The 21,060-nt window shown below is 34.2% G+C and overlaps 2 protein-coding genes across 2 annotated transcripts; both read left to right on the top strand.

The window, feature by feature from the left end:
- The first annotated feature begins 373 nt into the window (after window positions 1–373).
- LOC149802270 (C1q-related factor-like) lies at window positions 374–2,997 on the top strand. The gene is made up of 2 exons (XM_089956695.1): window positions 374–859; window positions 2,234–2,997. The coding sequence occupies exons 1-2, from the start codon at window positions 658–660 to the stop codon at window positions 2,659–2,661; spliced, it is 630 nt and encodes a 209-aa protein (XP_089812821.1). The 5' UTR covers window positions 374–657; the 3' UTR covers window positions 2,662–2,997.
- A 5,266-nt stretch (window positions 2,998–8,263) lies between these two features.
- LOC149802269 (P2X purinoceptor 7-like) lies at window positions 8,264–14,502 on the top strand. The gene is made up of 3 exons (XM_089956694.1): window positions 8,264–8,527; window positions 9,410–9,564; window positions 14,188–14,502. Exons 2-3 carry the CDS (start codon window positions 9,559–9,561, stop codon window positions 14,443–14,445), a joined length of 264 nt encoding a protein of 87 aa, XP_089812820.1. The 5' UTR covers window positions 8,264–8,527; window positions 9,410–9,558; the 3' UTR covers window positions 14,446–14,502.
- Window positions 14,503–21,060: the final 6,558 nt, after the last annotated feature.

Below are 21,060 nucleotides of genomic sequence, written 5' to 3'. Positions count from 1 at the left end.
TGCATCATATATTTTATACGCTATGTGCTACACGTTTGGAAGCTCAGACCTTAACGATCGTAGTACACTGAAATGTACAACTGTTTTATTTCTTTCACATCATCCCTACTGAATCGTTCAGGATCATCGTCTATACTCTGCCTTAATAACTAATGATACCATTGAATCTTATGAGTACGAAGCATAAACATTAAATTTTCAGTGGTGGTGAATTCCCAGTACGATACATTATCATGGCTGCACCTGGTTGCGGTAGATTTGAACAACGTATTGCTTTTTGTAGATGTGGTAGTTTATTAGCAAGAATACGTAGCAACCAGTCTTTTTGGAAGGGTCTACTTGAATGTGTGAATGGGTGCGTATTTCAATACTTTGCTGTATACTTGTGTGTGTCATGATTTATGATCCCATACTATATAATGTTTGCATTATATATACCAGAAGGTTAGGTCAACACAGCTGGGGGTTTGGGGTTTCTATTTAATAATATAATTCATCCTATAGCAACCCAGTCTTTGCATTTGTGTATGCGTGCTATAAAGCATAGAGATTCACATGCAAAGGAATTACAGCAGCAGGCGGTATAGATAAGACTTATGTTTTGAAACCTTGGAAAGAAACATTGTATAGTAAGACATTATTCCATCTAGTATTACAATGAATATTATGTGTGTTTTCCTGCTGCTTCTTGTTCACCGCTGCCTCAGCATCCTGAATGGAATGACATGTAGTGATGTTGGCGCAGTCAAGCTACGTCTAGAGGAAGAAAAAGAGAAACGTATTCTGCTGGAAAATGATGTGGAAATTCTCATGCTAAAGGTCGCAAGTCTTACTAGAATAGTAGAACAAACCAGGGAAAGTAAGTATTAGTTATTAATTATTTTAAACACAGATGTAAAAACACTATTTTAAATAGGCGTATTCGCAAACATCACCTATGACGATTTCACATATGCGAAAATACAGAATGCACTAGTGTAGACTGACGTTCTGTACCATACAGCTTCGATAATCATTGAAGCTGCTACATCTGGCAAACAGAAAACATAATTACACGGATATTATCTCCAGGTTTACTGTGTTTCTCATTTCCATTACATCATACTTACATGCGCTCCAATTGTATTATTTCCGACAAAGGGGCTTTTGTTGCTAACTGTTGGCACCAAAAGAAAAGTGTACAATCTTGGACAGACGGTAAATATTGCCATGTGCAGGATTATAATTTATTTTATTTCATGGTCAAGACATATATTCATGTCATTTATACATTATTCATCTTATACAATGGGTCACATCTAATTGATATTTTCAACAAAAAAAGATAATCGTTGCTCATTCATCTCAAATTCTTGCTTAAATTTGCGTCCTTATTCTAAATCTTTGATAGTTCCTTATGATTCTGTCCTGTCAGTACGTCGTATTGAGCGGAACATGCGACGATAATAATGTAATGTTTCAATTAAAATATTTACGTCATTTCATTTTGCCTTTAATTCTATATCGGGCTATATGTTCCATAAATTATAAAGATTTGACAAATGACCGTATCCAAATAACATTAACCTTTCTTTCTAACCAGTTCAGAAACCTTACACGATGAAATTGAGGATAATAACATGCCCTTGCGGTTAGTGCATGATCCTCAATAATTCTTTACAGCGTGAAAACAGTCAGGATATTGTTAATCAACGTTCTAGCTGTGAAAAAATATATTGTGTACTATTTATTGAAGAGTCCGTTTGCAGCCCTAATAAAAACCATTCCAGATTGTTTAAATGAGATACATCGAGGCTGAATGATATGTCTGGCACAATATCGCCATTTTAGCACAAATTTAAGATTGACAATCAGCAGTGGGACATCATTTTGGCCTCTCAATAAACTAAACTGTGCATTTCCCATTAGTCTACCAATTGAATAAGTTTTATTTAATGTGCTTGCGTCTGTAATTTCCACTGATAATTAATGCTTCAAATTATCATTGTTATTTAATGCCACCATACCTAATGACAAATATATGCGAATTATAGCATCTTTGTATCGATCGAATTACAAGGTGGATCTATATACATTATTCTAGCTAGTGCCGACACTAATTTTGTGAGACGTATGGTAGTTTTCTGTTGGAGGGTTTGCCAATTTGATTTACCGTTGGCAAAAAATGATTTACCGGGGAACCCATATAAACCACTAAGCACGTGTTAATTTGTATTTTTCGTCTTCTTTGCAGTCGCACGACCAATCTCACTTCAAACAGCTGCTTTTATGGCTTATCGAGGCACATCTTTAACACGCTTGGGAATTAACCAAAAGGTTGTTTTCGACAGAATTGTCACAAATGAGGGGAATGGATATGCAGCAATCACTGGAATATTTACAGCTCCAATCAAAGGGGCCTATTTTTTCACTTGGACTACTGCTTGCAGGAATGATATCTCCAGTTCTGACCTAATTACGGGCATTGTAGTTAATGGGGAATACAAAGTCCATATAGCGAATGCTCTTTCTCCTGGTTTCCAGATGGGAAGCAACTCAGCCTTATTTAGTTTAAATGCGTCAGACACAGTATGGATAGGCGTTCTATCTGGAACTGGCGTATTTTCTAACTCAGCCCAAGGCTGGTATTATCCAACCTTCTCTGGATTTATGCTACATTAATAAAACTTTTACATCTTGCTTTATTTTCAAAGACTAATTGAAATGTCCATGTGTAAACAATTGTTGCTTCATTGTCAGATATTTTATATATGTGTATAGCATACTGATTACCTGGATTAGTTTTCTAACGTTTGTTTTGGACGCATGTTCACCTCAGAGTAAGTGGAAGTATAAGGATGGTCTGAATAGATCGAAAACTCTGTCAGATTAAAACGATGATTGTCACTGATATGAAAACTCCTGTCATATTACAATTAAGACTGTTATATTAATATGAATCCTCTTTCACATTAAAGTGAACATTATAACATTAAAAATCAGAACATGATATAATTATATATGTACTTGTGTTGTTCTTTCACTTAATTAAATAAGGAGTTTGTTATAATAAGACACATTTACAACAGACACTGAAGATTACATGGCATTATAATAAATTAATCCATGGCATTACAATAAAAGGTGTCATATCAGCCTGTCTAAGTCATGACACCATGAAATAATCATTTCCAAGTAAAACGCATTACTTTGATGTTCAAAGAGAGATCCAAAGTTCAACTCAAAGGACAAAATTCACAAGTCCGAAAAGTAATGTGCGTGTATGTGGGGATGGGAATGGAAGGGATAATGACGTAAATGGTTTGATCATAGGCATCATTGGTGACATAGACAGGATACGTACAGTGTGTGCTACAAAAAGCTGTCGTAAATTAGGCAATAAACTAATCACTTTTATTGCATGTCTTACCCTCTGACTCAGAATATGTTATTCTTAACACATTTAACCATCTCTAATATTGTCACCACATCCAATAAGCAAAATGTGGTTTCTCTTGTATTTTGTGATACTGTGAAAGGTAAAGAGTTAAGAACCTTCTCGCAAGAAAAGTATTACATAGAAATTTACATGTTCATTATTGTATCCAAAAGTGCATGCTTATGTCATGTATATAACTATTTAGCACATATGATTTTGATATATACGAAGATCACGAAAATAAAAATATTCTGAAAATTTCTCAAAAATATAATCTGTTAGTTGTATCAATCCTGGTTTAAAACATGAATATGTTCTACGCATGGTGTCAATTGAAGATAACACATTTGTACAATAAATGCTACAACAAAACCTATACTGTTTGAAATAGCTATTCTCTCTCTCTCTCTCTCTCTCTCTCTCTGTGAATATATTTTTGTGAACAAGACCCGAATAGTAATGTTTGCTAAGTTTGAGAGTAAGCTTTGACTGAATCCTAAGTTATTCTGAATCTTTATGACATTATAGAAACTGACAACTATAATTCTATATGTGGGAGCTATTATCTTATTTTATCAAGTCAAAAAATGTTTTGTATATTTAATTTCCATTGGTTGTTTGTTAGGGTGGTATTTTTTATAAATTATTATTTCGTTATATGTCATTGTAATGTAATATTGTATGTTGGACTGGACCTTGCCCAAAATTGAATTCATTTTCTACTTAATCCGAATTGATCTTGTTTTAATTTTATTCTGTAAACAACTGATACATAGCTAACATATTCTCTGTTTGTATGGGCTTAATATCAGAATCATTATTAATAGAAGTAAATATGTTTATTTGAGTCTAGGTCAAGGTTATTGGAATTGACCTGGTCTACCTGACATAGTCCAGGTTCTAAATTGTTTTTATTAGTAATAGGTTTCTAATAATAACTAATATTTTATTTTGTAAACATTAAGGTCATTCTAGAAGTTTATTTTCCATTAGGTAATATTGTTTAGAAAATGCTAATTGTGACCTGAGGTCAAGTTGAGGTCTATACAATCTTGTCACGGAAGGGAACATTCATTCGTGCTTTAACATCTAGCACAATCAAGTTGTATTATATGTTATGTCAAGTATTTCATTTCGGGCTGGAAATTATTTCTTCAAATCATTGAAATCAAGTGATTATTTTCTCTGGAAATTAAAAAGTGCTTTGGTAATATTCTTCGACAAAGACATTCCCTGGAATTTATGTGAATTCAACCTTGGAATTATATTACTGTGATTCAACAAAGGACTGTAGACTCGTCAGCTTTTTACAGGTTACGATAGACACATCAATAGATAAAACTTTGTGTTAAATTTGGACTTATAGTAAATTGTATTCAGGACTTTAAATTATTATACCTTGTGTCTGCAATTCTTTGTTTATTTTGTTATTTAATTCGAAATATCGTAAATTCTTGTTCTTTTTTTTTTTCACTTTGTGTTCTAGGGAAATAAATTATTTGTTGAATTTTACTTAGCTTGTTGCTTTTCACCATTTTGTTTTACTTATTTTATGAGCAAAGACTCGTAACATAATACTCAGTCCCTAAATTGTTCTTTTATTATTTCTTGGAGGAAAGTTCAGAGAGAGAGAGCAAATGCGGAGACCAAGATGCAGACAGAAAATAATACGATCGTTGGACTTCAAACGTTCTTGAAAGTAATTTTCGCTCGGCATAGTAGATGTCCCAGTATTATGCAATCTTTTGAACAAAGCGAATAAAAACATTATATTACTAAATATTTATTTGCAAATGCATATTAATGAGTTAAATACCCTTGTTCCTTGGAATGGTTGTACATGCTACAAATGATTTGTGTTAATGAAAAAAACCGTTTTATGTTTCTTATAACTGTGTTTAAGTATAACACTTCTTTTTTCTGCGCATCCCGTGTGACAATTTTTATTTTCCCGGGTTGTCATGAAAACGCACTCTGTCATACAAAGTACACAGTATTGACACACTGTAAACATAAAAATAACCTTGCATGCAAACTTGGTTTGCTATCATTTATAAAACTTTGATACATAAATATCTTTAACATGTTTTATTGATTTAATATCATTATATCAAATGTATGTTTTCAAGAAACGCAGCAACTTACATTTGATACTAGTCGGCTGAAATTATCGCGTTCAGAGTCATACTGTTCTAATATAGAATTGATGTGTAATGTTAGTCAGTGATGTCACATTTATAGGTTACTGCATTTATATGGGAAAATATGAACGAGTTTTGGGATGGAATACTGCACGAACTTGTGAGCGCAGTATATCCTTCCGACAAAACGAGTTCATATCTTCCCATACAAATGCAGTAACCTTTTTATTATATGCTCATTTTTTATTCTACCTAAGGTTTAATTATATAAACAAAATACACTAAAAGAAACAACGCAAATGAATGAATGCCGTATTCCAAGCTAAATACACAAGCGCAGATTTGTCATTACGCAATGGCATCATTATTAATGCGCACATAACTCCGCCTAGATAAATTTGAACTTAGTCGCGCGCTCGACATAACTTTCGAAAGAAATGACGTGTCTAGTTAAAATTGAAATTTGCAGTCATACTGTGAATGAATGCGCATTGCAACAACTTTTCCGTTTGATCTGGAATGAATATATTTTAGTGTTTTGTTTCGATTCGACGAAAGTTTGTGATTTTGGACTGGATTCATCTGTGCAAATTATACATGAAATACATCGGATTGAAGTGGCGCGGGAGAAGCGTGTTTACGTCTGCAAATGTGTTTCTGTTTCTGTCATTGAATGTTTGAAATCATAACGTGGGAAAAATATAAAGTCTTTCAATTGCAATTATCAAAAAGACGCTATGTAATGTAATGCTTATTTCATTTTGAGTGCAGTAAGGAGGATGCAATTGCACTTATCATCGAAATTACAGCACAATTTCGAAATGTGTAATCCAGATTGAAAACCTATGACATTGCTCATGTACTTCGGATTTGATGAATAAAGAAAAAACATTTTGAGGAAATTCAGGATGTAAAACTGTAAGTATATTTTATTTTGCCATTCTTATCACCAGATAAAGAAGACAGTATATGTCTTGTCACTTGTATATTATTTGTAAGGACCTAATCTTCCGTCTTTTATATAATCTAGCTAGCCTAAATCCGTAACATTGTATCAACGCGGAATGTGCCAAAACAGCTGGGGGGTTTTTGCAGTCCACGGAACATGTTTTAGTTTATTCAGAAACAAATTTAAACAACCACAACGTAAGGAGCCTCTTACGCGAGGGTATATGATTTGTTTACAAATCAAAAGTGCTGGCGTCTGCGTCATTGTTTGTTTACAATAGAAAATAGTTCTTTTCTTCACGTGAATGCTATATGTGTATTGTCGCGCGCGTTCAGTATCGGGGAATATTGAACGATTCTGACAATGTAAAGTTAACGGGGGGAAAAATGAGCATATAATAATATGTGAAACAAAATTAATATACAAGTTATTACATTGTCGTTCTGAATTGCATTACGGCTAAACAAGGTTAATGCATCATGGACTTGTATGACATTATCGGTTATATTGCATTACTTTAGTGGTTGATGAAAGGTTATACATTAAAATAAATACCGTACCAGCCAGTATCATCAATGTTCTTTTCAGTGCATTGTTTCTTTGCTTGTTTGATCGCTTTTGTGGACTTAACGATATTTCAGCACATCTTGGCCAGTATATCTGGTTGGGGAAGAACCCTGGAAAACCCTGTAAAGAACCACCGACCCACGGGAAGCTATTCGTCAGCTTCCTCACATACCCACGTTGCCCGAGCAAAGATCCAAACCCTCCGTGTATTGTAGATAACAATAAAGATCATATTAACTATCGATATGGGTCATAGAGCATACAGTCGAAATTCATATAAATTATATTCCGAACCAATATGGACACGCTTTTTTGTGGCAGTAAGTCAACATTTCCCAGTATATTGTGCAGTATGTGTATGCTCGCCAGGAATGACCCCAACTTTATTTACTGAATGGAGAACAAAGATGAAAGGCGTAAAGTATATTAAACAGTAAACAGGAAAGGATGGTAATGGCAGTCGGTGTCTTGGATGTTACTGTAGCTAGTAAGGCAGGTTATGAATTAGAGGATAAGTTATACATAAGCAGTTGTCTTTGAGATGAAATCAAGCTATATAATTTTCCTAAAGACGGTTGGGCACAGCAACGTTTATCTTAATATTTGTTTTCTCTAAAATCTTAGTAAAGCTTTTAAGACGTGCTTATTACTCGTTGCAAATTATTGGTTAAAAAAAAATTAAACAGAATTTACAAAAATACCTTCACAAGCATTAACAATTTGTATCTACCTCCCTTAATATTAAGATTTTGGCTTTAACATCTAATTATAGAAACTTTCAGGGGAATGTAAATGTAAACAAAGGTATTACTTTGCAAAGATAATTCTCAGCATTTGTTATCAACTTGCATTCTTTATATTACGTAGCTTTTATTCAGTGATTTACCTTTTAATGCCAAGATTGGTACAAAATATATGTTAAATATGTGAATAAATTAATACATGAAACGTTTCTAATCGCAAGTATTTTTTATTTACATAAAATTTCAAATAATCTTCAGGAATTCCTCTACCACGGCGGTATAAATTAAATCATGATATTTTTCAAATGACTATTTTCTTTCAGATAATTTTTATCGACAGTGCCATTAATAACCTAATTCATTTAAAGGCACAATAGTGCAGCTGAGGGTGAATTTTCTTGCAAAAATGTTGGGACATTTATGTATATCAACTGATTAAATACTATTTAAAAGGCATTTATGGGGTAATATCAAGTACGTAGGGGTTCTCGTTATGAAATACGAGCTCTCTGAAATCTTCGTACGTAGAGTAACGAATCTATCGTCTCCATGTTGAAATCCCGCTCGGCAGTGATCGGCAGATCCCGAATGAATAACACACATAATTCCGGTGACCGAAATTTGCATAATTATAGGCCACATTGTAAACACAGAAGATGATGACGTAAAACACAACCACGCTACGAGACCGCCCAAAATGTCAACAACGGTGAGTACGATCTTCTTCTGATCTCGTTCTTTTCTTCTTATCCTTTTCCTTTCTAATTTTAATTTTGAGAGGAAACAATGAAATGTATGTAGAACTACTTTTACAGTGTTATTTCAAAGTTTTTGTGGTACGAGAATAATTTAAATCGACGTGCTCTGTACAGTATTGCAAAAACCCACAGGTACTCACTTTATTTCTTGCCCAGTAGAATTCGTACTCCCTCACGTCCCCACCACTCAATTTTATAAATGAAAAGCATCACGGATATTTAAAAATGCTCAAAATTGAGCATTTTCATTAATCTATTTATAAATTCTAACCAGATTGTCACCAGTGGACCCCTAACACCCATCTTTCTGACGTTTCAAACAAAGCGGAAAAGAATTTGTGTGCTTCTCCAAGTTAATACTTTACATACACAAGGTTTTAAATAAGCTTCTTTCTTTTAAATCTGCGACTAGAATATGGAATCCAGGTTGAAAACTCATGGCCAGATCATAAAAAAGTACACACACACAAACGTACAGTCACTTTTCAGCTGAAGTTTGACCACAGCTTTATTCTTGCACATGTTTATTGGGTATTGTGCACACTGAGTAAATAGACACATAGACTTTGCTTTGGTACCCATTCGAGGAAAGTAGGGGCCCTTTTTAAATTTTGGATCCCCACCCCACCCAACACTTGACCTGGTCCAGCCCAAAAAAACTTCCATCAAATCACAACCTCTCACGTATTAATTTCTGATCCAAAGTTAGCACTATATTCCTATAAGTTTGATAAGTAATCATCAATATATTAGTTTTCAAATTATGAAATACATTTACATATTAAAATTCATTAGATAGACTTAAATCAGCTCACTTTCAAGCTTAATTCTAGAACGACCTTTAAGAGGAAGAGGGAGAGGAAGGATGAGGCATGGAGCAAGAAGTTGAAAAACCAGATGGGGGAGAGGAGGAAGACATGCTGTGCAGCCTAAAATCTGAGCTGACCAAGCTCTGCACATAGTTCAGACAAGGCAGACAAGAATGAGGGTAACTGTTTATTTATATCTTGCAAAACAATTATTGATAGATACTGAAAAATGTTTGGTACTAAGTAACTTGGCAAAGACTCTAATATCTATGTCAGTAGTGTTTTGCACAACTTAGAAAATGCATACTTGTATTAAAGGATTAGTTATTTTACCAAACAATGTATGTTTAAACTGCTTTACTTTTTGTTGCTACTCAACACCCCACCCCAATATGATTTGATTATGGAAGACTATGCACAGATACCATAGAAAATACAGAGGCCACCTCATTTATATGGCCACCTTATATAATACCAAAATGGTAAAAGTATTATGGAGACAATCTCATAGAGTACCCCATTGCATGATGAAATACATATAATTGATATGAAACTAAATACAAAAGGTTTTAACATGGGTCACTTAAATGTACAAGGTATAGTGGAAAAAATAGAACAGATTAAGTTAATGTTGTCTTCCAAGGAAAATAATATACATGTTTTAGGACTCACTGAAAACAAATTAAATGCTAGCCACAATGATAATCTATTTCACTGTCAAGGCTACAATAAACCATTATGCAGGAACAGAGAGACAGCGGGGAGTGGGGGTGGGGTCTTGTATACATTACAAGATGCAAATGCAGAAAGGCGACCTGACTTGGGGTCACATGAAATTGAGAATATTTGGGTGGAAATTTCTCAAAATAATGCAGAATCATTCCTAGTTGGTTTCATTTATAGGTCACCTTCCTCCAAAGCAATTTGAAATAATAACTCTTTGAAACAAATAGAAAATGTGCATGCACAGGAGAAAGAAACATATATACTCAGCAGTGTAAATAAGGACCTACTCAATACTCAAATAAGGAGTAACTGGATAGAATTTTTTGAATCATTAGGCCTAGTCCAGCTGGTAAATGAGCCCACAAGTGTAACAGAAATATCAAGCACTCTTATTGATCACATTTATACCAACCTACCAAACAATGTGGATTATGTTAATGTAGCAAATGTTGGTCTTAGTGACCACTATCCTACTTTTTTGACAACAAAGGTTAATTGCAACAGAAATAGGAAACATACACACAAAACTATCACTTACAGATCTTTCCAAAATTGAAGTAAATAACAATTTCAAGATGACCTATATAAAGTTCCATGGAATATTATCCAAAATTTTGATGACATATGTGAAGCTCTAAGGATGTGGACTGATTTATGAATGTAGTCTCTAAGCATGCACCACTAAAAGTACATTGAGTAAAGTATGAAATCCAACCTAACTGATTTACTACTGAAATTCTAGATACTATGAAGACACAAGACCAATTGAAGGCTATGGGAAACCATGCACAATATCAAGTATGGGGAAATAACTTAACAAGTATGATTGAAAAGGCTAAAAAAACTTTTTATCAATCAGTGCTTGAAAACACAAAGAGCAACACAAACTCCATTGGAAAGTCTTCAGTGAACTCATTGGGGTAACACACAAAGATCAGACAAATAAAATTCACTCATTTCTGGTAAATGACACAAAAGTCACTGATGACACTGACATTGCAAATGTTTTGAGTGATTTTTTTTCACTAAAGTTACCACTAAGTTAAAAGAACCAGTGATAGAAAACAACTATAATGAACTGAAAAATCCCTAAGGAGGTATGTTTCTCTATCCCACAGGTATAAAAAAAACTGCTAAAAAATGTCTCAGTAAACTTAATCAGGACTTAATCAGATTGGTCCACCACTCATTAAAACTTCTGCCTCAGCTATTTCAGATAGCATAACATTCATAATCAATTTAAATATTGCAACCTCATCTGTCCCCAAAATATGGAAAACTGCAAAAGTAATGCCTATGCACAAATCTGGTTCTAAGAATGATGCTGATAACTACCAGCCAATTTCAATACAACCAAAACTTGTCAAAATTGATTGAAAAACATGTCCATGACTCGTTCATGTCATATTTAATGAAACAGTTGCTGTTACACCCTATTCAATCAGGCTTTAGACAGAAACATTCATGTGAGACTGACTTGATCTCTCTAACTGATAAATGGCTTCAACCACTTGATCAAAGTTGAATAATAGGATCTCTATTTGTAGATTTCAGGAAAGTTTATGGGTTGGTGTACATGAAATTCTTTTAAGAAACTGAAAATCAACCAATGTGATGAAAGCACAATTAGATGGTTTACTTCAAACTTAAGTGAGACAACACAACATGTTTATATAAATAATGTTCTGTCGGAACGTGGAACAATTAGATATGGAGTACCAAAAGGTTCAATTTTAGGTCCATTACTATTGATACTATTTATTAATGGCCTACCACTTTTTACTAAGGGACTCAATTTCATCAACAGATCTCTATGCAGATGACACAACATTGTCAGACATCCAAAACACAAAGCACAAACTATAAATTTATTTACAGGATGCCCTAAACAAACTGGACAACTGGTGCACATGCAATGGCATAGTGGTAAAACGTTGAATAACTAAAATATTACTTATCTCAACATAGCAAAAAAGAACAAATCTTGGTAGTGATGAACTATGACATGGAAGGATACAAATTTGCAAATGGTTTGTCATGATAGACTACTTGGTGTTTTGGTAGATAATAACCTATCATGGACTGAACATGTCAGTAAAAAAGTTAATTCAAGTTTATGGCTTTTCAGTAGGATAAGGTACAGAAAACTATTTTATAACAGTTACATACAACCCTATTTAGACTACTGTAACACAGTGTGGAATAATTCAAATGATAAAATCATAGCAAAGCTGGCACATCTTAAAACAAGTACATTCAGGCTATATCAATCCAGAAAGTAAGCAAGGAAACTTTTAGCTGGTAAGTTAAAATTATTACCTATTAAAGACTGAATCCGGTTGAGAAAAGCCAAATTAATGTACATGATATCCAATAATAGTGCTCCTGAATATTTACAATCACTATTCAAGTATAGGCTACCTGGTAATACTCCACAACTGTGATCCATGTCTACCAAACAGTATAAAATTCCCAAACCAAATAAGGAATTATTCAAAAAATGTTTCCAGTACTCTGGAACTTTGCTCTGGAATAGTATTCCAGTTGACATTAGAAATGCCAACTCTATTTCCTTCTTCCAAACCAATATATACAGTGGCTTCAGAGATACACTTAAAATAGATAAATTCCTTTGTATGAGGGCCTAAAGGTAGATTAGCTAAAATCATTTCATATATAGGTATTAGTGATCTACGCTAGTGGCATACAAACAATCAATACTATTAAGGTCAACTTGCTCTTTTTTCAATTTAATTAATAAACCAACTTCAGTAATACATTTATTAGTTTTATTTTTTTTAAATACAAATTGGTAACAAAAAGTCTATGCAATCTTACTTTGGAGTTCAGCAATTAGACCTGACTAGATTGCAGTTTTTTTTTAAAAATTAGACATGTACAGAATTCATATAGCCATTTAAGTCTTGTGAAATAAATACTACACTTTTATTCTTCTGTTTTAAATATGATGCATGCCTTAATGTGTATTTCTAAAGCCCCAAAATGTTAAGATAATACTATATATGCAATATCATGATAAACATAAGGACTTAATAATCCTAAATTGTTTTATTTATCCAGAATTAAGACTGACATGAAGGCTTGCAAGAAACCTTTTTTTCTTCATATCTGATCTAACATTTTGGGGTAAGAATTTTAATCGCCCAGTCTGCTTGGCATTCAATGTTTCCACCTTTGAACTGGTGATTACTGCAAATGATTTCTGTATAACAGATTTACTCGATTCAACAGCAATTTTGAAATTTCTTTAATTCTTTCAATAACTTTTATACATTCCTTGAGTGTGTTAATGCCAAAGCTTAATTTTTTTATGTACAAAATGTATATCACAAAAGGTATGAATAACTTGACAGGTATGTTGGCTACATTACAGAAAACCTCTTTCTGTATACAGGATATGTGTAGCACATGCCTATGAATGTACAACTTGCACTTTGTACCAATAAAATCAAAATACTGCACCAATTTACAAACATAATTAAAACTTTGATAGTTACTCTTACAATACAACATTTACAATGAATTCCATTTCCAAGGTGGACTCTCAAAGATTGATAATTGATGTACAAACATGATTGTTGTAAATGTTATTTCTTTGCAACCACTGTGAAAGAATTTTAAAATTGTAAGCCGTCCAAAAACAGACATGCATGCAAATGATAAGGACTTTGTTTTAATTTACAACTGATACTCATCGAGTAGATTCTTTTCATTACCTGATTTCAATGTGGGTATCTCACTATACTAAACAAATCTAAGCTGCAATCAGCCATTCCTATTTAATCCCAATGCATGAGTCTCTGACTTCTAGAAATGCTCCCCAAAAACTTTGAGCTGTCCATCTTAACATAAACTATCAGTTTTTGTTGCGATGGAACTCTCAGTGTTCATGTCAAAATAAAAACCATGTGCAGTTTTGATCCACGTGTATTTCACAGTGGAACTTGCTGATCGAAGATGAATAACATTTGAATAAGCACATGTTCCTATTATTTCTTAAAATATATTTTTTTACATTTTAGAAATAGCATAATACAATTGGAATAATTTTTCAGATTTTTCAAGATCTAATCCTTGATGAGGATGTACTTGCCTTGTCCAGGATGTACAGACAAAATGTTCTTGTCCTCAACAATAAAGTTGACTTGATGAGTGCCAACAGTCATGCTACCTATAGGCAGATCATACTGCGGCAACATGGAAGGTTGGGGTCTGGACAGAGACATGTAATTCCCTCTTGCTGTTTCTGGCAGATACATGACAAATATCCAGATGGACAATACACTGGCTTCATCCCCTCTAGGCTTGCATGAACTTAAACACTTTCTTGCATGTATGAGTTTGTATATAAATGAATACAATTGATTTTATTCACTGTTTTCTTATAAATGCACATAATATTGCATCAAACAATAATGCTTTCAGATTTTTTTTAACACCAGTTTATTTCTACCTATAAACAATGTGGGCACGAAGATCATAAATAATCAATATAAAATGTTTTCAGCAACTGCAGATACAATATTATACATTATTTTATTTTCAACTGCTGATATTTCAGGATATTATATAAAGTGTAACCTGCCTTAGCTGACACCTCCATATATCAGACACTGTTTCATATTTTACATAATTAAAATCGAGAGATCTCCTTCACCACACCAAAACTAGAGTTGATGGTGGTTCTTGAGGTGCCAGGTTTCTACAAATTCTGCTGGGATCATCTTCCTTTAGTTCTCTTCTCCTCTGCATACCCTGCTTTCCCTCAAGTTGACAGGTAAGGGCTTTCTTTATAAGCTCCCTGATGTGGGGATGTTTTCTTTTCCTTGCAAGGGTAGATGAACCATCTGCCGCTTTTTTTGTTGCAACATTGATGCCTGTTTTAAAGAAAATTTTATTTTCTTAACATGTGTGACAAGCATCCCCATGCTAACCCATATTACCTTTTTACCCAATATTAGAGCCTCATGATCAGTTCCCAAGAAGGAGTTGTTGAGGGGTTGTTTTTGTTCTTATTTGTATCCACAAAATACTATGTGAGACAGGATGCATTTTTGCCCATTCCGTCAGAAAGCAACATGTTTTCATGAACAGGTATTAGCTAGTAATCATCATGATGACAGCATCTACCCCAAACGTCCTGAGGATATTCCATAAACCCCATATATCCTTAATAAAGTGTGTCAGTCCCCTGGGAAAGTGCTATACATATCACTGGATCTAATTATTAGACTTGCATTGCTCAAATCAAAATAAATATCCACTAGAATGATAACAATACTAATTACAAGATATGTATGCATGAAAATATTAAGATTCCTTACCACAAATATAAATGTGTGCCGATTGTTGCAAAATGACTTGTATCTAATACAAAGTTTTCATGACTTGTACATGTGAATAATACTCCATTCGTCTGATCTCCAGGCAGGGATCATAATGCACATTCAATATATAAAATTATTTCTAATGTCCTGTAGTGAAACAAGCTTACACTATCTCCCCTTCTTTGTTTCTCATTACACCTCAGCCACTATAGATATTGTGATCCAAAGCAGCTAGCTCATTCCTAATCCTGTACACAGGAGGGATGTATGAAAATCTCTTGGCACTGTACATCATGACCTGCTGATGAAAAACTTCAAGCTCAGCAGTGCTTCTCCAATTATCAAAAACATGTATCTTGTAACATGTGTTATTTGTAATCTGCTAACAGATTAATACAATTATTAAATAATCATTACTGTTGGTAATTTTTGCATACATAAAATCTTTACTGAAGTGTTTATTGATAGAGTGTCATGGAATTGTTTATACCTGATGTGCATGTATTATACCTGAAATTACCAAAGACTTGAGAAGGAGAGTCACCATACATGTATCATGTGCACACATCTTATGAATTCTAACTTATTCAGATCTTCAAATGGTAAATATATACAGTAATTTATTATTTAGTTGAGAATAAAAATATTTAAAGTGTTCTTCACATTTTTCTTTTAAATGCCATGCAGTTGTTGCAATCCTGAAATGGCATACCTGAAATTTAAGTAATACTCCACTGTTTAGGAACCTTTGGTCCAAGAGCACCTGTGCCAAGGTTTCCAGCACTTTGGCTTTCTTCTTGGGATCATCTTCATCAAGCCAAGGCTTTGTCAGCTCTTCATTCTCCAGGTAAGGTTCATGAAGACATTTATTAATGCCTTGGCCATGTGAGAGGATCTACTCATGTGTATTGGTGATGTGATTTAGGACACTCCTCAAGATACTCTGAAAGAATGCCACAATCAATACCTTTAGCACCTAAAGCTGGTCTCTTTTGTCATGGTGACCCCATATTGATAAGACAACTTGATTTATATCATAACAGTAAAGAGTGAAAACCAACAAGTCATTTAATTTCCAGGAATAAAAAATGAAATTTAAAAAGAACTTACAGTACTGTAAATTAAATCCCAAATAAGTTATATCACTAGTCTTAATGAATAAAGTTCTAATGAACTGCCAGTGGTTTACAAAAACAAACTTCAAATGTTATCTCAGTATTTTGTTTTTAAATTAAATATGTCTTATGTGCATTCATCATGAGTTAAGTGGATACATGGGAAGAGGGTGTTAGCAAGAACTGCATGTGGGACATAGATACATGTATAAATGGGAAACGGCATAAAGAAAGCATATGAGGCATGTAGACACAATTTCAATATACAATCACTGGTCCTCTAAGTATTGAGTGGGAAAAAAAAACAGCTGTGATTATTGGGTTAGCCAGCACAGTATACTGGAACTTTTTTGCATAACCAAAACAATGACAGTTCAAATTATGCCTTTTTCTATGCATCAAGTGGCACAGTTGAAATACCCAACCCCACTTCTGAGAAAGCGAAATTCAAGGTTTTTTTCGAACTCAAACTAAGAAAAGCATGAAGTGGGAACTCAACCTGCTGGCAGTTATAATAATGTCCTTTATCAGCATTGCATTTGTTACATCATTGTTTTCAGCAGAATGACAATTGTAAGACAACCCCCACCCAAACACAAAAAAAATCTGCAAGAAACTTGTCATTTTTACCTTCCTGATTCAATAGCAAATACTTTAGATACTGAAGGTGTCTTCATTCTCTCAGTATGTTGCAAAAGTACTTGGCCAGGTGTTGATGTGAAGCATAAAAATGTACTGGCCATCGGTTCTGTATGCGTGGGGTTCATCTTTTGCTATATTCTTTGTAACTTAAAATATGAATTAAATATTCATTTGTATTATAAGTTATGTTTTAAATCTGTTTCTTTGTGCACTGTGTTAAACACTTAGAACTGAAATACTTCATTTGAGCAAGAATACATAATAATAGATCTAAAAAAAATTCACATCAATAAAACTAACTTGACTGCAGCTCAGACCTTTAACTGATAACAATCTGCCAGCCATATATTCTGGTAGCACTACAACATCCTTTCCTATCATGACTAGAGATCCTTTTTGTAATTGTAGTCAATACAGTGCTTTATAATAGATTTACTAGTAGTTGAAAGATGTACAATAAAATCTTATTATTTGTTCCATCACGTTTACATGATAAGGTTATTAAACTTTTATGCAAGTAATGTGCATGTCAAATTAACCTAAGGGTGTGTGTGTGAGAGAGAGAGAGAGGGATAGATATTATATAAATAATGATAACGCTTGTAAATGTATCTAAGTTCCCACGCCGAATTTTAAAAAAAAACCTGTCTCACGAAGATAATTGACAGGTGTACAAAATGACCTTTATGAGCACGCTGTTATACAAAATAAATAATATATTCCACCCCAACATACAATACACACAATGCAGTCACCGAGTGAAATATTGATCAGCCGATCACATCTATTTTGGGCATATTACAAAGACAGTTTTTCGACGTTTCTTCTCGGAAAGCGACAAGCGCGGGCGACCTTTACGTTTTTGACTCGCACGTGTGTCCGCCATTTTTGTTTATAGTAGATATTTAAATTGCAACCACGTGACTCATAACCCGCCCACTGGACGAAGATGACTATACGTTTTTTGTGGTCACGTGAGGCTTCCGTAACAAATCGTGACCTACATTTTGACAATATAAATCTTTCAACCGTGGATCTCTGATAGAACTAATGGAGAGTAATATGTCACATGATTCACTCCCCTTAGGTTAGACGTGCCTTACACTGTACATCAAATTCGATGAATGAGAATGTTTAGAATAATTGTTTCAGCGAAAAGTGTGTCAGTTCCACTACTAAGCATTCCAGTTGTTGGACACTCGTGTGGAAGGATGATAAGTGGATGAATAAATTCAGATTTAATGTATGTGTGACCGGATATTTACATAGACTTTTATTCAGAGTTGAAATAAATTCATATAATAAAAACATTAACTCTTTGGAAATATTCTACCGCATAACACATATTTTGGGTTGGATAACTTTCTGTCAGTTGGGAGACTGGCATATGTTTACAATCTTCCCTAACAACTGTAATTTTATTTACTAATATAAGTTAATATTTAAAACACAGTTGTCAAATAATGGAATCAATTTTATAGGTTTCGCCCCACCTGCCTTATGTCCATGGACTGATACCATAATTTGTATTTGTAACGAGATATGCGCAGTATATTGCTCATATTCTGACAGACGTAACCTTTGTCATAACCCCCACTGGACAATCGATTAAAAGAACAGTGATAAAAATGTTACAAGTAATAACAAAACAAAAGTTCAAGAAAGCGGGGTAGAGTAAATTAGCACGGTCACAGTCAAGGAAATTAAAGAGAATACAGCGCAAGAATATCATGGGTTTGTTTGAACTAAACATATTCATAGAAATTGATATGTTAACGTGTTGACTTGTGGTCTAAAGCACTCTCCGTTACGGATCACTGCCATCTCACCTCTGTCTGCGTGGGTTCGAGTCTCGGATTCGGCCAATGTGGGTATGTGAGAATGTGATGTGATGTGATTTGGATTTTTAACGTAGCTTTAACAATTTTTCAGTCATATCGCTACGATGTCTGCTATGTGGCAATTTATAGTGATGTCTAGCACTGGGGCATCATGACGCAGACATGTAGCACGATGTCCCACCCAGTCACATTATCCTGACACCGGGCCGACCAGTCCTAACACTAACCTCTTAATGCTGAGCGTCAAGCGAGGCAGCTATTAGTACCATTTTTGTAAGTCTTTGGTATGACTCGGCCGGGGATCGAACCCACGACCTCCCGCATCCGAGGCGGACGCTCTAACCACTAGACCACCGGAGCGGTACAGGGTATGTGAGAAAGCTTGCCAGTAGTTTCTCGTGGGTCGGTGGTTCTTTCCGGGGTTTTCCCTGGTTCTCCCTCCACCATTAATACTGGCCGCCATGTATAGCCAATCGTGTACTGAAAAATGGCGTTAGACCCTACAACAACAAAAATCCTTTGCGATTATTCTATGTTAGAGCGAGTGTGGTATAATTCTCTGGATGTAAATATGTCTGGAACCTTGTATACTGTGACACGCTATAACATGTACCATTTTTTAAACGTATTTTTGGCAAACTTTGAAACACCATTATGACCACAATTTCTCTGTATTTGTGATTTCATTTCCATTGAAAATACATAAGCAGCAAAATCTTTAAAATGTTCATCCGTCGAAAATCTTTAAAATGTTCATTCGGCGTTTCTTAAATTGGGATATGTGTTAATTTGATCTTAATTGATATTAGTATTAATTAAATTCTGTGTAATTTGATATGTATCCTTAATTCGGCCCATTTTCCTGATCAAAGATGAACTCTGATTTTAAAAATTTTGACAAACATATCCTTGGAATTCGGAAATCTATAACACCTATAAAACAAACTGTTCCGCGTATTTATACATTTACGAAATACACGCCGTATTTTGATGAGGAAGGGGAAGGTTTGAATGATGATGAACATACATTGAATAATGAAGAACATACAAAAAGACAGACTAAAGGATTTAGCAGTATTATTAGGTCTGTATGATCCCAAACATACTGAGGCCTATTGTTTTTGGAATTATCGATTTCGGTTGACATTTCTGTTGAATTTATTATGCTAACAGCCATAAACAAACATCTTGTAAGCAGTAATTAAACACGGTGTAAGCTATAACAAACATAAAAGATGACATAGTGTGCCAATACAAAGTGTGTATCCTAGCAACCGCTGTCAGATTTGCAAAGTAACATACCGTGTTGGGATATATCTTGAATCACATCCATACCATTACTACAATAGTTAATTGATTTAGCAATTAAAAAGTGGTATTTTGCAATAGAAAAGTAACTTTGCGGCTTACAGCAAGAGTGAAAGAGGAGAATTTAATTTACTCTGTTTTAGGACTTTTCTTTCCATCCCAAGTCACTGATTCCAGAGGCAAACCTCTCTCTCTCTCATATATATATATATATATATATATATATATATATATATATATATATATATATATAATTCATTTTGCTGTACTACAGCAGGTTAATGACAACCAGTACAACAATAATACAATCTTTTCTCACCCATGCGACAGAGAAATCTGCTTGTCTTGCTAATCTTACGTTTCCTGTCTCAGTCTAGTCATCTCAGACCAATCGTTTCAGTCAAGGTGTCCACGCGCCACAGACTACTTTATCAAGGGACGTAACCATAGTTGTCTTATGCTTGGTCTGATGGAGTTATTTTCGGATCAAACAAACGCTAACATTTTGGGACATTTAACAAAATAATATTTTGGAGTAGAGAGAAAAAAAAAACCTTACAACAAGAAGATCTAGAAAGAAAACGATAAAGATAAGACAAAAAGAAAAAGGACTACAAACTAGGAAACATATTGACTCTTAAAGGTAGGAGACCAAAATTTGTAAATGTTTACCACCCACTGGGTGCCTGTTCCAT

This window comes from Sinohyriopsis cumingii, chromosome 4 (genome assembly GCF_028554795.1).
Source record: "Sinohyriopsis cumingii isolate HCF-2022 chromosome 4, ASM2855479v2, whole genome shotgun sequence".
Taxonomy (NCBI): domain Eukaryota; kingdom Metazoa; phylum Mollusca; class Bivalvia; order Unionida; family Unionidae; genus Sinohyriopsis; species Sinohyriopsis cumingii.
This window is presented reverse-complemented; position numbering and strand designations above follow the sequence as displayed.